This window comes from Amblyraja radiata, chromosome 21 (genome assembly GCF_010909765.2).
Source record: "Amblyraja radiata isolate CabotCenter1 chromosome 21, sAmbRad1.1.pri, whole genome shotgun sequence".
NCBI classification, from domain to species: Eukaryota; Metazoa; Chordata; class Chondrichthyes; order Rajiformes; family Rajidae; genus Amblyraja; species Amblyraja radiata.
The window spans coordinates 43670250-43685750 of NC_045976.1; the positions used below are offsets into that span (position 1 = coordinate 43670250).

A 15501-nucleotide genomic window follows, 5' to 3' on the forward strand; every position below is an offset into this window, starting at 1 on the left:
GCAGGGAAGCTTTCTGTTAAATAGTGGGCATGGCTACAAAGTATGACATAAGATGAGTGACACTGATCTACATCCTCCTGTGGAGATGTATATCAGTGCACTGAAGCACATTGCCAATCCATGCAATTTCAGGGATATATGTGATAGCCTTGTCCGTGACCATCTGGTCTATGGCGTCCGCGATGATAAATTACGCGACGAGTTACTGCCGGATGCTGACCTTACTCTAGAGACTGCTGAAAACCGCTGTCGCATTGATGAATGTCTGACACTCTGTTGCGTGCACCCCCGGGAGACCTGTGAGGGTCCGTCCTCGCCGGATGATTACTTTGTCGTAATGACCGTGTCTTTTATTCCATCGTCCTGTATGGAGGACCTGGTTGCCCACACAGTTGCTGACAGTACTCTACGATCGCTCGCCTCTGTCATTAAGCACGGGTGGCCAGACAAACACTACAACATTCCGCTGCCAGTCCGGCCTTTCTTTGCCATGCGCGATGAGCTACTGCTGCAGGATAGAAACATAGAAAATAGGTGCAGGAGTAGAGGCCATTCGGCCCTTCGAGCCTGCACCGCCATTCAATATGATCATGGCTGATCATCCAACTCAGTATCCTGTACCTGCCTTCTCTCCATACCCTCTGATCCCCTTAGCCACAAGGGCCACATCTAACTCCCTCTTAAATATAGCCAATGAACTGGCCACAACTACCGTCTGTGGCAGAGAGTTCCAGAGATTCACCACTCTCTGTGTGAAAAAAGTTTTTCTCATCGCGGTTTTAAAGGATTTCCCCCTTATCCTTAAGCTGTGACCCCTTGTCCTGGACTTCCCCAACATCGGGAACAATCTTCCTGCATCTAGCCTGTCCAACCCCTTAAGAATTTTGTAAGTTTCTATAAGATCCCCTCTCAATCTCCTAAATTCTAGAGAGTATAAACCAAGTCTATCCAGTCTTTCTTCATAAGACAGTCCTGACGGCATTATTGTACAAGGACACAAGGCTGTGGTCCCTGCTTCGCTGCACAGCAATATTTTAACGCAGTCCATGCAGGGCACCCAGGCTCTGAAGTTACTGTCCACATGTTTTATTGGCCTGGCATGGCTGAATACATCACCGAGAATGTGGCATCCCGTGTAGTGTGCAACAGCTTGGCACAACATCAACAAAAGCATCCACTTCTTTCACATCCGGTTCCTGCACTCCCGTGGTCTACAGTGGCAACTGACATATTTGATTGGCATGGCAAGCAGTACCTGGTACTCGTCGATTCGTATTCAGGATGGTTTGACATTGATTTTATTAGCAACCCCACTTCTGGCGGGGTGGTTTCGAAGTTATCTCGCCATTTTTCGGTTCACGGAGCTCCGGCAATACTGTTACCTGATAACGGCAGTCAATTTGCCAGCCAACACTTCAAGGAATTTGCTGCACGCTGGAATTTTCGCCACATTACCAGCAGCCCTGAATATCCACAGTTGAATGGACTGGCTGAGCGAGTTGTCAAGAGTGCCAAACAGGTCATGGAACGTTCACACAGAGCTAATTCTAACGTGTTCCTGGATCTACTCAACTCCCGCGACCCTATTTTGGGCTCACCTGCTCAACGTTTATTGTCAAGGCAGACCCGAGCCACGGTGCCTGTGGTGGATCAGGCATTGATCCTGCAGGTGGTTCCACCATCGGACGTCCAGTCTAGGTTACAACAAAAGAGTGACATTCAAAAACAGTGGTTTGACAAAACAAGTAGGTTGCTGCCACCATTGACCAAGGGGCAGGAGGTTCGTTTGCAAACTGACAAAGGCCATGACCGTATCGGTGTAATTTCTGGAACTGCTTCTGAGCCACGCTCATATCTGGTCAGTGCTGATGGCGGCACCTACAGGTGTAACACACAACATATCCTGCCTGTGAACGAGCCAGCACCACCTCTGTATTATCCAGACCGTACAAGTGTGCTTCCGCCCGTGTCCAGCGGCATTGATCCACCAACACCGGCACAACAACCCACTTCTGACACCATGTTGAGCTTCTGCTGTTGCAATAACCAAAGTCTCACACTGTGATTAAGATCCAAAGACTTTATTAACGTTACAGCAGAGGTTACTCTAAAAGTGAGGGAGCAAGGCAGGGAAGCCTTCTGTTAAACTAGTGGGCGTGGCTACAATGTATGACATAACATGAGTGACACTGATCTCCATCCTCCAATGCCCATTGCAGCAGCCTCCTCCATTCAGGTCGTCCCGTGACCCTTCCTCCCTCTCCTCGCCCGGCCCTCTCCGGCCCTCGTCCCCCCGGGGGGGGGGGGAGGGGGTGCCTTCCTCAGCCGACCTCGAGGGTGAACTATGGCCTTTGAACCTTACACCCGTGCAAAGCAGACACGTAACGGGGAATTGTAGCGGCACGTTGGGGCAGCGATAGAGGTTTGTAGGTTAATTGGCTTAGTGTAAATGTAGAGTGTGTAGGATAGTGTTAGTGTGCGGGGATCATTGGTTGGTGCGGACTGTTTCCATGCTGAATTAACTAAACTAAATTACACTAAACTACACTGAACTAAACTACACGAAACTAAACTAAAGTTCTGGTGAGAATGGACGCCCTGCCCTCGTCCCTACGTGGTGTCGAGGGAGGGCAGTGCTCACCTGTGTACCACCTGTGTACTACCTGTGTACCACCTGTGTACCACCTGTGTACCACCTGTGTACCACCTGTGTACTACCTGTGTACCACCTGTGTACGCCCACCTGTGTACCACCTGTGCCCACCTGTGCCCACCTGTGTACGCCCACCTGTGTACGCCCACCTGTGTACGCCCACCTGTGTACGACCTGCTCTTTAACCTTTCCCTCATCCACCAACAGCAACAACTGTACCTGGGCTCAGCGCTGGGCGTGTCGCAGTTGCCGCTGCACCGCTGCGATGTTTACGGCCGTGCGTGCGCTGAGTGCTGCCTCGCCAGAGACCCCTACTGTGCCTGGGACGGATCCACCTGCTCCAGATACTTCCCCACAGCCAAGAGGTAAGATGCCTGCACCCCTCCCCCCCCCCCCCCACTGTGGGCTAGGTTAGCCCCTCCACCCACTGAGATATCTGCGGCAGGGCGGTACCACAGCGCTGGGGTGGGGGTCGGGGGGGGTGGTCATTATTAGCCGTGACATGAGCTCCCGTCTCCCCTACACGGTCCCTACACTGATCAATGTGATGTAAACTGCAGTGAAATTTACAAACCTTGCGTTGGTTTGATGTTGAATCTGTTCCAAAGTGTAATTTGCTTTTAATTGTACAATTGAGTTTAGTATCTGTCAGTTGTGTCGACCGTCGACATGATGACCAAAGCATGGAGTTACTGCAGCCCTTGTCAGAGTCACAGAGTGATACAGCGCGGAAACAGGCCCTTCAGCCCAACTTGCCCATGCCGACCAACATGCCCCATCTACACTAGTCACAGAGTGATACAGTGTGGAAACAGGCCCTTCAGCCCAACTTGCCCATGCCGACCAACATGCCCCATCTACACTAGTCACAGAGTGATACAGTGTGGAAACAGGCCCTTCAGCCCAACTTGCCCATGCCGACCAACATGCCCCATCTACACTAGTCCCACCTGCCTGCGTTTGGTCCATATCCCTCCAAACCTGTCCTATCCATGTACCTGTCTAACTGGTTCTTAATCGTTGGGATAGTCCCAGCCGCGACTACCTCCTCTGGCAGCTCGTTCCATACACCCACCACTCTCTGTGTGAAAACGTTACGACTCAGGTTCCTATTAAACCTTTTTCACTTCACCTTAACCTATGTCCCCTGGTTCTTGATTCACCAACTCTGGGCAAGAGACTGCATCGACCCCATCTATTCCCCTCATGATTCCTCTCAAGCCCCCCATCTCACCGTACCAATGCTGACATCTGCAGACTGGACCTCTGATTTAGAGCTACAATTTAAACTGTAGAGATATCTCAGGGATATAAATATATTGCATGGTAACAGAAAGCAGATGCCAGCAAAGTATTGTCTGAATTACTGGCACTCGGTCGTGAGTGACGCCGGATGTGAGGAGGTTACCTTACTCTGCAATACGTGGTGTTTCATATAAGCACGGGAATGTCTGCCTCAACACTGCACTGGGGTGGGAGATTGCAACCGTCACGTGGTCCACCCTGTTTCGACGAATGCAATCAACCCGGCGTGCACAATCAAATAAGATCAAATAGTACAAGTTGTCCTACAACTTTAGGCTGTGCACGCCGTACGCAAGTGGAACACTGCACTGTTCTACAGGCCTACCTGTACACTACACTACACACACCTGTTGTAGGAGGAACACCTTCACTCCTTGTCCAACTGGCCTCCAGCATCTCTGAAGAAGGGGCTCGACCCAAAACGTCACCCATTCCTTCTCTCCAGAGATGCTGCCTGACCCGCTGAGTTACTCCAGCACTCTGTGTTTGTCTGCAACTTCTCTGCCTCCTCTCACTAGTACAGAGGCCCAGAACGGGGGTGGCACATTGACACAGCAGTAGGGTTGCTGCCCTACTGCACAGCGCCAGAAACAAAGGTTCTGTACGGAGTTTGTACGTTTGTGACCTGCGTGGGTTTTCTCCGGGTGCTCCGGTTTCCTCCCACACTATAAAGACGTACAGGTTTGTAGGTTAATTGGCTTGGATAAAGATTGTAAATTGTAGGAGACTGCTAGTGTACGGGGATGGCAGGTTGGCGTGGACTCGGTGGGCCAAAGTCCCACTTTCCGTGCTGTATCTACACATACATCTCTTTCAGCTGGTTTGTTGGAATTGGTCATTTCAGTCCCACAGTTCCAACGTTTGGACAGCATTTGGTTCCTGGTTTCAATCTCTAGCCCGGGGGGGGGGGATGTAGCCAACAGGTTGTGGGAAACTCATCATAGCTCTACGTGCCAAGGGAGACCCTTCGGCCCTCTGGGACGATGCTTGCCCCTGAGCGATCTCTCCAATTAGTGCCTGTCCTGGCCAGCCCTGGCGGCATTCTGCATTAATAATCTTCACAACACAATTCCCAACTCACCAGAACTAATTTGCATGGAAATTCATTACCCAGGTGAACGTGAATGTTGCAATCGAAAGCAGAGGTGAACGTTGTAACAATAGACAACAGACAATAGGTGCAGGAGTAGGCCATTCGGCCCTTCAAGCCAGCACCGCCATTCAATGTGATCATGGCTGATCATCCACAATCAGAACCCCGTTCCTGCCTTCTCCCCATCTCCATTGATTCCGTTAGCCCCAAGAGCTAATTCTAACTCTCTCTTGAAAACATCCTGTGAATTGCCCTCCACTGCCTTCTGTGGCAGAGAATTCCACAGATTCACAACTCTCTGGGTGAAGAAGTTTTTCCTCATCTGAGTTCTAAATGGCCGACCCCTTATTCTTTCATTCAGCAAATATTCCTAAAGGTTTTGTGGTGGAATGTAAAGTCAACTCTCGTTGTACTAAAGCATCAGGCACAAGTAAACCAAGGTAGACAAAACTGCTGGAGAAACTGGGTGAGGTGAGGCAGCATCTATGGAGTGAAGGAATAGGCGACGTTTCGGGTCGAGACCCTTTAGGCAAACGATGTGACTGGAAATAATCTTTGGTAGAAACGTCAATGAACATGGAGCAAGAACAGGGTGTGATTTAGTCAAGGGTTTAGTTTAGTTTAGAGATACAACGTTGAAACAGGCCCTTCGGCCCATCGAGTCCATGCTAACCAGCGATCCCTGCATACTAGCACTATCCTACACACACGAGGGGCATACTTCTTACAATTACGCCAAGCCAACTAACATAAAAATCTGCACGTCTTTGGAGTGTGGGAGGAAACCGGAGCACCCGGAGAAAACCCACGCAGGTCACAGGGAGAATGTACAGACACCGTACAGACAGCACCCGTGGACAGGATCGAACCCGGGTCCCCAGGATTGTGAGGCAGCAGCTCTACCCGCTGCGCCACCTTGCCCCCAACGGAAACGTTGATGAACTAATGCAGCCAGCAACAGGATCTGCAGTTTAATGTAACGGAGTTGAGTGTTCCAAGCATAGTTACTGATAATGTACAACATGACCACATGTTTACAGCAGGACAGTACAAAGGGGAACGTACTGAGTGTGTCCACTTACACTCATTGGTGAACTGTTAGTCATAGAGTTCTAGTCACACATAGTGGAAACAGGCCCTTCACCCCAACTTGCCCACACCAGCCAACGTGTCCCAGCTCCACCAGTCCCACATGCCTGCCCTTGGCCCATAACCCTCCAAACATGTCCTATCCATGTACCTGTCCAATTGTTTCTTAAACGTTGGGATAGTCCCAGCCTCAACTACCTCCTCCGGCAGCTGGTTCCATACACCCACCACCCTTTGTGTGGAAAAGTTACTCCTGAGGTTCCAATTAAATCTTTCCGCCCTCACCTTAAACCTATGTCCTCTGGTCCTCGATTCCCCTACTCTGGGCAAGAGACTCTGTGCGTCTACCCGATCTATTCCTCTTGTGATTTTGCACACCTCTATAAGATCACCCCTCATCCTCCTGCGCTCCAAGGAATAGAGACCCAGCCTGCTCAACCTCTCCCTGTAGCTCACACCCTCTAGTCCTGGCAACATCCTCGTAAATCTTCTCTGTACCCTTTCCAGCCAAGTGCCAAATGTTTCAGTTTATAACGCAATGACTGGACCAGGAAGAGCTGTCAATGTTAGTGATGTGGTTGGACTGTTTAATTCTCTTTGTACTTGCGTGTAAGACTGGTCCCAGACGGCCACACTCAGGCTGTGGTCAGGGGGATATCGGTAACACTGACACGCATCATTCTTGTTTTAGACGGTCAAGGAGGCAGGACATCAAGAATGGAGACCCCCTCACTCAGTGCTCAGACCAGCATCGCCATGGTGAGTACACTGCACGCATAGTCCATTAGTGATAGGAGCAGAATTAGGCCATTCGGCCCATCGGCTTTACTCCGCCATTCAATCATGGCCGATCTATCTCTCCCTCCTAACCCCAGCCTCAACTACCTCCTCTGGCAGCTCGTTCCATACACCCACCACCATCTGTGAGAAAAAGTTACCCCTCAGGTTCCTATTAAATCTCATCCCCTTCACCTTAAAATAGGTGTTAGTGGCGGCGCCTAACGGCAGCGGCTCGACTACAGTCGTCTGTCTTTTTTTATTTTTTGTCTTGTTAAATGTATGTCTTTGAGTCAGTTTTTATTATTTTTTTTTAGCTGTGTATATGTGGGTGGTGGTGGGGGGGCTGTGGGGGAAACTGTTAATCTCGTCCCTGTGCGGGGACCCGACTATTCCCTGTCGGGTCTCGGATGTCGTCGGGCCTAACATCGTGGAGCCGGCGGCAACCTCCGGCCGGGACTAACCTGAGGGCTCCAGTTGCAGAGCCTGCGGAACTGACATCGCGGAGCTGGCCAACTTCGGAGCGGGAAGAGCTGTGGTGGCGTGCGGCTGCGACCAGACTTTTGGAGTTCGGAGGCACCGGCCGCAGACCCGGTGGACGGGAACATCGGGAGCTCCAAGTCCCTGGTGGGAGACCGCTTTTCCGAGCTCCGCAATCAGTACCCCGTACCTGCCTTCTCCCCATATCCCTTCTATGGAATTCTCTGCCACAGAAGGCAGTGGAGGCCAATTCACTGGATGTTTTCAAGAGAGAGTTAGATTTAGCTCTTAGGGCTAACAGAATGAAGGGATATGGGGAAAAAGCAGGAATGGGGTACTGAGTGTGGATGATCAGCCACGCTCATATTGAATGGCGATGCTGGCTCGAAGGACCGAATGGCCTACTCCTGCACCTATTTTCTATGTTTCTATGATTCTGTCAGCCCTAAGAGCTACATCAAACTCTCTCTTGAAAACATTCTCTTGGATTCATTAACCAGGGCTAACGAACAGCTCACAGAATGAGCCCCCAGTCAAGCCTGGACTGTTAATACATCACCAAACCCCAGCAAACATTGATGATGAGGGTCTCACACTATATGCAGTGAGGGTGGAGCATGGGTGACCCGTGCACCAAGCTTGGCCTGGGCTCCAGAGAATGGGTGTAGAACCCATGGCCATCACTGGTAATCCTAGCATGGTCTTCAATCCAGTTCAAAGATAAACACAAAACGCTGGAGTAACTCAGCGGGACAGGCAGCATCTCTGGAGAGAAGGAATGGGTGACGTTTCAAATCGATTCGAGACCCTTCTTCAGATCCGACCCGAAATATCACCTATTCCTTCTCTCCAGAGATGCTGCCTGACCCGCTGAGTTACTGCAACATTTTGTGTCTACCTCCGATTTAAAGCAGCATTTGCAGTTCCTTTCAGAGATTTTACACCCCAGCGGTATGAACATGGGCCTCCAATTTCAGATCGACCCGAAACGTTGCCTATTCCTTCTCTCCAGAGATGCTGCCTGTCCCGCTGAGTTACTCCAGCTTCTGCAGTTCCTTCCTGCGCATGATAAAGGAACAACGTTTAGTGCAAGGTGAAGTCAGTAAAGTCCGATCGAAGATAGTCCGAAGGTCTCCAATGAGGTAGATAGTTCGGGGCTGACATTTTGCTGTGGGAATAGAGGTTTAAGAGCGTGGAGTGATTGTAATTTGTGACACAAGATTGTGGAGCAACTAGGTGGGAGAAGGAATGGGTGATGCTTTGTCAGTGTCATTATAGACCTGTATCTATCATCATCTGGTATAGGCATCATTGTGGATGCAGTCTGTGCCTTGGGTAACACTGCCCTCTGCTGGACTGTGTGTCATTGCAACAAACCAGCTCAACATTGGCAATGGCAATGGTTCTGGAGATGCAAGATTGAAAGTCCAGCACATAAATATTTCAGTGTTGCCTTTCCTACAACACCTGCTGTTATCTGGTTGCTCAGATACAGGACTGCAGACGGATTTTGTACGTTTGGTGATTGGAGCAGAATTAGGCCATTCGGCCCATCGAGTCTACTCCGCCATTCAATCATGGCTGATCTATCTCTCCCTCCTAACCCCATTTTCCCCATATCCCCTGACACCCGCACTATTTAAGAATCTGTCAATCTCTGCCTTAAAAATACCCATTGACAGCCTCCACAGCCGTCTGTGGCCATGAGTTCCACAGATTCACCACCATGATGGAACATGGGTCTCTGGCGCTGTGAGGCAGCAACTCTACCGCTGCGCCACCGTGCTTGGGAGGAGGGATTCGCACTCACACAGTAATCCTGTATCTACACAACACAACACTCTGGCCAACATTGAAATGGGATCTTTATCCTTCTCTCACCTTGTTGCCACAGACATGTTGGATCCGTTCCCACGGAGTTTATCATTCTCGCTACATTGCGGCTACACGCCTTAATTACACGTTCAGCAGCAACTGAGACATGTATGCAACACTTCCCTCAACAAGCGCAGCGTGGAAATTGGAGATGTAATTAGACTGAGTTTACCTGTGAATCCAGTGGCAGGTGTCAGGTGGCTTTGTGGTTGAGGCCAAATACACAGTGTTGGAGAACTCAGTGGGTTGAGCAAGGCCGGTACGGATCAGGAACCCTGGATAACAGTCATACAGCATGGAAACAGGCCCTTCGGCCCAACTTGGAACGAGGATGTGTGTAGCGTTTACGTTGCTGACAGCTCTCTCTCCCCTCCCTCTCTCTCTCTCTCTCTCTCTCTCTCTCTCTCTCTCTCTCCCTCTCTCTCTACAGATAATCCACATGAGAGAAGCACCATGGAGGCCAGGATCATCTATGGGGTACAGAACAGCACCACCTTCCTGGAGTGTACCCCCAGATCGCAGCAGGCCCTGGCGCTCTGGCACTTCCAGAGGCAGAATGAGGAGCACAGGGAAGAGGTGAGGGTCATGAGGTCATAAATGAATTAGGCCATTCGGCCCATCAAGTCTACTCCGCAATTCCATCATGGCTGATGTATCTCTCCCTCCTAACCCCATTCTCCTGCCTACTCCCCATAACCCCTGACACCTCTTTGCATGCTGGTGTGTCAATGAGACGTTGGTGTGAACGCGGGGGGGGGGGTCACGTTAGTGTGGCAATGTTGTGAGGTTGATGCACGCCAGTGTGAGATTAGTGTGACAATATTGTGGCACTTAGTTCACATTACAATCGAACAGCATGGAAACAGGCCCTTCGGTCCAACTTGCCCATGCCGGCCAACATGCCCCATCTACACTAGTCCCAGCTGCCCGCGTTTGGCCCATATCCCTCCAAACCTGTCCTATCCATGTACCTGTCTAACTGTTTCTTAAATGATGGGATAGTCCCAGCCTCAACTACCTCCTCTGACAGCTCGTTCCATACACCCACCACCCTCTCTATGAAAAAGTTGCCCCTCAGATTCGGATTAAATCTTTTCCCCTTCACCTTGAACCTATGTCCTCTGGTCCTCGATTCCCCTACTCTGGGCAAGAGACTCTGTGTGTCTACCCGATCTATTCCTCTCATGTCATGCCAAGGGCTACCTCCAGTATGTTGTTCATGATGATTGTGTGACTTTAATACAAACAATATAACGAGATGTAAGTGTGGAGAAACAGCCCAGCCAGATCATTGTGATTCTAGCGTCTAATTGGTGTCATCTGATTATGCTTCATGTTTGGTTAGAGATACAGCACAGAAACAGGCCCTTCGGCCCACCGAGTCCACGCTGACCAGCGATCCCCGCACACTAACACTAGGGACAATTTACAATTTTACCGAAGCCAATTAACCTACAAACCTGTACATTGTTAGGGTGTGGGAGAAAACCCACCACAGGTCATGGGGAGAACGTGCAAACTCCGCACAGACAGCACCCATAGTCAGGATGGAACCTGGGTCTCTGGCGCTGTAACATTAGAGTGATCTAGTAGTGATGTCTGTGTGTCAGTGATGTTAATGGATCAGTGTATTATTGGTACACAAAATTGCTGGGGAAACTCAGCGGGTGCAGCAGCATCTATGGAGCGAAGGAAATAGGCGACGTTTCGGGCCGAAACCCTTCTTCAGACCCTGAGTTTCCCCAGCAATTTTGTGTACCTTCGATATTCCAGCATCTGCAGTTCCCTTTTGAACACAGTGTATTATTGGTGATGGGACCGTGGTTCACACTGGTGTGGCAGCATGAGACCGAGGCAGCAGCAACCCACACACAGCGGGTCAGGCAGCATCTGTGGAGAACATGGATAGGTGACGTTTCACAGAGTGCTGGAGTAACTCAGCGGGTCAGGCAGCATCTGTGGAGAACATGGATAGGTGACGTTTCACAGAGTGCTGGAGTAACTCAGCGGGTCAGGCAGCATCTGTGGAGAACATGGATAGGTGACGTTTCACAGAGTGCTGGAGTAACTCAGCGGGTCAGGCAGCATCTGTGGAGAACATGGATAGGTGACGTTTCACAGAGTGCTGGAGTAACTCAGCGGGTCAGGCAGCATCTGTGGAGAACATGGATAGGTGACGTTTCACAGAGTGCTGGAGTAACTCAGCGGGTCAGGCAGCATCTGTGGAGAACATGGATAGGTGACGTTTCACAGAGTGCTGGAGTAACTCAGCGGGTCAGGCAGCATCTGTGGAGAACATGGATAGGTGACGTTTCACAGAGTGCTGGAGTAACTCAGCGGGTCAGGCAGCATCTGTGGAGAACATGGATAGGTGACGTTTCACAGAGTGCTGGAGTAACTCAGCGGGTCAGGCAGCATCTATGGAGCTAAGGAAATAGGCAACGTTTCGGGCCGAAACCCGGAAGGGTTTCGACCCGAAACTTTGCGTATTTCCAGAAGGGTTTCGGCCCGAAACGTTGCCTATTTCCTTCGCTCCATAGATGCTGCTGCACCATAACTCAGCGGGTCAGGCAGCATCTGTGGAGAACATGGATAGGTGACGTTTCACAGAGTGCTGGAGTAACTCAGCGGGTCAGGCAGCATCTGTGGAGAACATGGATAGGTGACGTTTCCGGTCGAGATCTTTGCCCAGACTGAGAGTCTCCAGCAGTTTCTGAAGCTAGTTGTAAGAACACAGAGCTGGTGTGAAGGGTAGTCTGTGTCTCGGTGATAGAGCGCGGATTATGGCAGAGATATCACGTTACAAGAAGTATTCATATCAGCAAAACAAACCTAGCTCTGGGGACATCTGCTTTGAAGAACAATGCAACTTTTATATTTCATTGATGTTCTCTGCTCAGTCTGCAAACGTCTGCAGTTTTGTTTGCAGTTTCCTTCCTCCAGTGTGGTTGTTCCGACTGTGAATGACTCTGGACACTCCCAGCCCAGCGTAGTGTGGGACTAAGGGAAACTTGAGATCAGACGCAGTTTGATTAGTACGGATGTCAGGGGTTATGGGGAGAAGACAGGAGAATGGGCTTGAGAGGGAGAGATAGATCAGCCATGAATCAATGTCGGAGTAGACTTGATGGGCCGAATGGCCTAATTCTGCTTCTAGATCTTGTGGGCAGCGGGTAGAGCTGCTGCCTCACAGCGCCAGAGACCCGGGTTCCATCTTGGCTACGGGTGCTGTCTGTACGGAGTTTGTACGTTCTCCCCGTGACCTGCGTGGGTTTTCTCTGGGTGCTCCGGTTTCCTCCCAAAAAGACGTGCAATTTGGCCGGGCCAAGCTGGCCATCGGCGAGTCACGGCGCCAGGCCGAAGAGGGCTCTGCCCGAGCCGGATACTTGCCCCTTTACTGTGGTTACGTCCGCCCGCACCTGGGTGGTGTTGGAGAGGGGGGGTCTGTAATATGGTGGTGGGTGTGGGGTATCCACCGTATCATGTTGGTATTTAAATAAATCATTGTTTGATACAAAGAGCCAAAGACGTGCAGGTTTGGAAGTTAATTGGCTTTGGTATCGTTGTACATTGTCCCTGGCGTGTGTAGGATAGTGTCAGTGTGCAGGGATTACTGGTCGATGCGGCTTGGTCGGTGAAGGACCTGTGTGTGTGCTGTATCTACACTAACACCATGAGCTAATGACTGTGTGTGCTGTATCTCTACACTAACGGAGTGAGCTAATGACTGTGAGTGCTGTATCTACACTAACACCGTGAGCTAATGACTGTGAGTCCTGTATCTACACTAACGGTGTGAGCTAATGACTGTGAGTGCTGTATCTACACTAACACTGTGAGCTAATGACTGTGAGTGCTGTATCTACACTAACACTGTGAGCTAATGACTGTGAGTGCTGTATCTACACTAACCGTGAACTAATGACAGTGAGTGCTTCCTCACTGCAGGTGGGCACAGGTGATCGTGTTATCCAGACGGACCAGGGTCTACTGTTACGGAGCCTACAGAGGGGGGATGCAGGGACCTACACGTGCCGCAGTGTGGAACACGGCTTCATGCAGACGCTGCTGAGGGTCACGTTGGAGATTATTGACACTGAACACCTGGAGGAGCTCCTGCACAAGGTGGAAGTGGAGGCCCCCAGGGGCAAGGAGGGCCACGCCATCAGCCCGGCCATTCAGAAGGTTTGGTACCGAGACTTCATGCAGCTCATCAATCACCCGAACCTCAACACCATGGACGAGTTCTGCGAGCAGGTCTGGCGCCGGGATCGGAGGCGGCGTAAGCAGGGTCTGCCGCACACGCCAGCCCATGGCAACAAGTGGAAACATCTACAGGAGAACAAGAAGGGTAGGAACAGGAGGACCCACGAGTCCGAGCGTGCACCCAGGAGCGTCTAAACCAATGCCCCCATGACCAACCATCAAACCTGATGCAATACATACATTAACTCGGCCATTGCTTTGTGTGGATGTTGACACGTGTACAGGATGCTCACCAGAAACAAACAAAACCATCCTCCACTCATCATTCTTTATGTTCCTGCAGCACAAAAGGTGATTTCAGTTGGACTGCTTCAACCTGACTTGCAACAACTGACTGGAACTGGCCATCTGGGCTTGGGATAATGACAGAGTAGACTTGATGGGCCGAATGGCCTCATTCTGCTCCTTCAACTCATGTACTCCAGGCTGGGCACAGTCAGAATGTGTTCATAGCTTATCGCCACATCCACGTCCTTGTGACTTAGACCATCCTAAACCAAGCCCGCTCTTGTTCAACGATGCAGTGTGTGTTGACAGTGGAGACCCAGATACGGCTGGGCTGTGGTGTCAGTAATCCGTTCACTCTGATGTGAACTCATCTCCCCTCCCCAACCTCAACCCCCTCCCCAACCCCATCTCCCCTCCCCTCCCCAACCTCATCTCCCCTCCCCTCCCCAATCTCACCACCCTCCCCCCCACCCCCCTCTCCCCTCCCCCTCCCCAACCCCCTCCCCCCACCCCCTTCCCCCACCCCCAACCTCAACTCCCCCTCCCCCTTCCCCAACCCCCTCCCCTCCTCAACCCATCCACAGTGACCGTGCCAGACCCATCTCCCGCTGGACATTGGACTTGGTGAAGGACATTGGATGATGGGCATTGGACGGCAACCAGCACGAAGAGACTGAGACAAAGTTGGCTGGACAATTACTGCCGGTGGGCGATTCGTGAAGAAACTGAAACTGCCGACTTGGTTCGTGTGGAAGAAGCGTGGCTTCTCTCGACATGAATGTGGAGTGACCATGTGGAGTGAGTGCAGTCATTGTGTTTACATGTCCATGGTGGGAAGCAAGGCTGCTGGTTCACCCAGAACGTCATGTTCATGGAGTGATATTGGAAGACAATCTACTTGTGTCTGGTGATGGGGGATTTTGGGGAAAGAACTTCTGAAGAAGAGACTGGAGCTGAGGTCTTCAGTCACTTGAGTAGAAGATGGTTCTCAACTCAAGTGAAAGTCATTGCCGTGACTGGTTTGTTTTGGGAGGGGAGGTGAGGTGATATTAAGGGTGTCAGCGTGGCTACTTCCTGTTGCAATCTTATGCGGCTTTAAAAAATAAAATGGCATTGTACAAATCCAAAGATTGGATGGAAATAAAGGCAGAGCCCTGATAGGGATGTCACTGTGGGTGGAAGTCAGCCTTAAGACACTCCATGAGGAACGGCGTTAGTAGTGCATAATAACAAAGATCACCGTTCAATCATTCCAGAAGCCATTCCCTCTCAAGACGTGCACTCTTGTGTTGACACTTGCTCAGTGGACCAAACCCAATATCCAACCAGCCCCTGGTCAGGGTTAAAGTGACCAATGTAGCTGATGTTGGATGAGTGACATTCTTCCTAAAATATAAGGAGGAACACAATGAGCAACAGGTTGTGTGTTTGAAATAACTGCTTTCAATAAACTTTAAGCATTAGGATGGAAAGAGTTTCACTTGACAATAAACAACTCGTATTAAAGTTGGGAATTAATATTTGTAATAAAATAACAATTATTGCTGTGTCTTAATTGTTTAGGATTGTTCTTATCAACTGACCCGGTCTTCTGTAAAATTCACCCCAGCAGTTTAAACATTAGACTATTTTATATCAAGGTAGAGGCTCCAGGATTATCCATTTAAACTCACTAACTACCTCAACTATGTGAGGGGCATCTTCCATTTACCGGTCAGTTAACTACTTCTAGTCA

General features: G+C 50.4%; 1 protein-coding gene across 3 annotated transcripts in view; it reads left to right on the top strand.

Moving 5' to 3' along the window:
- Positions 1-14212, top strand: part of sema3a (semaphorin 3A) — a 126425-nt gene extending 112213 nt beyond the window's left edge. For 2 of the 3 annotated variants that reach the window (XM_033040219.1, XM_033040220.1), the window contains exons 15-18: positions 2861-3018; positions 6832-6899; positions 9703-9848; positions 13221-13673. In XM_033040219.1, coding sequence (XP_032896110.1) covers positions 2861-3018; positions 6832-6899; positions 9703-9848; positions 13221-13673 — 825 coding nt within the window. Of the gene's footprint in view, positions 1-2860; positions 3019-6831; positions 6900-9702; positions 9849-13220 lie in introns of all 3 variants that reach the window. The other variant, XM_033040218.1, reaches the window with a different exon arrangement.
- The last annotated feature ends 1289 nt before the right edge of the window (positions 14213-15501 follow it).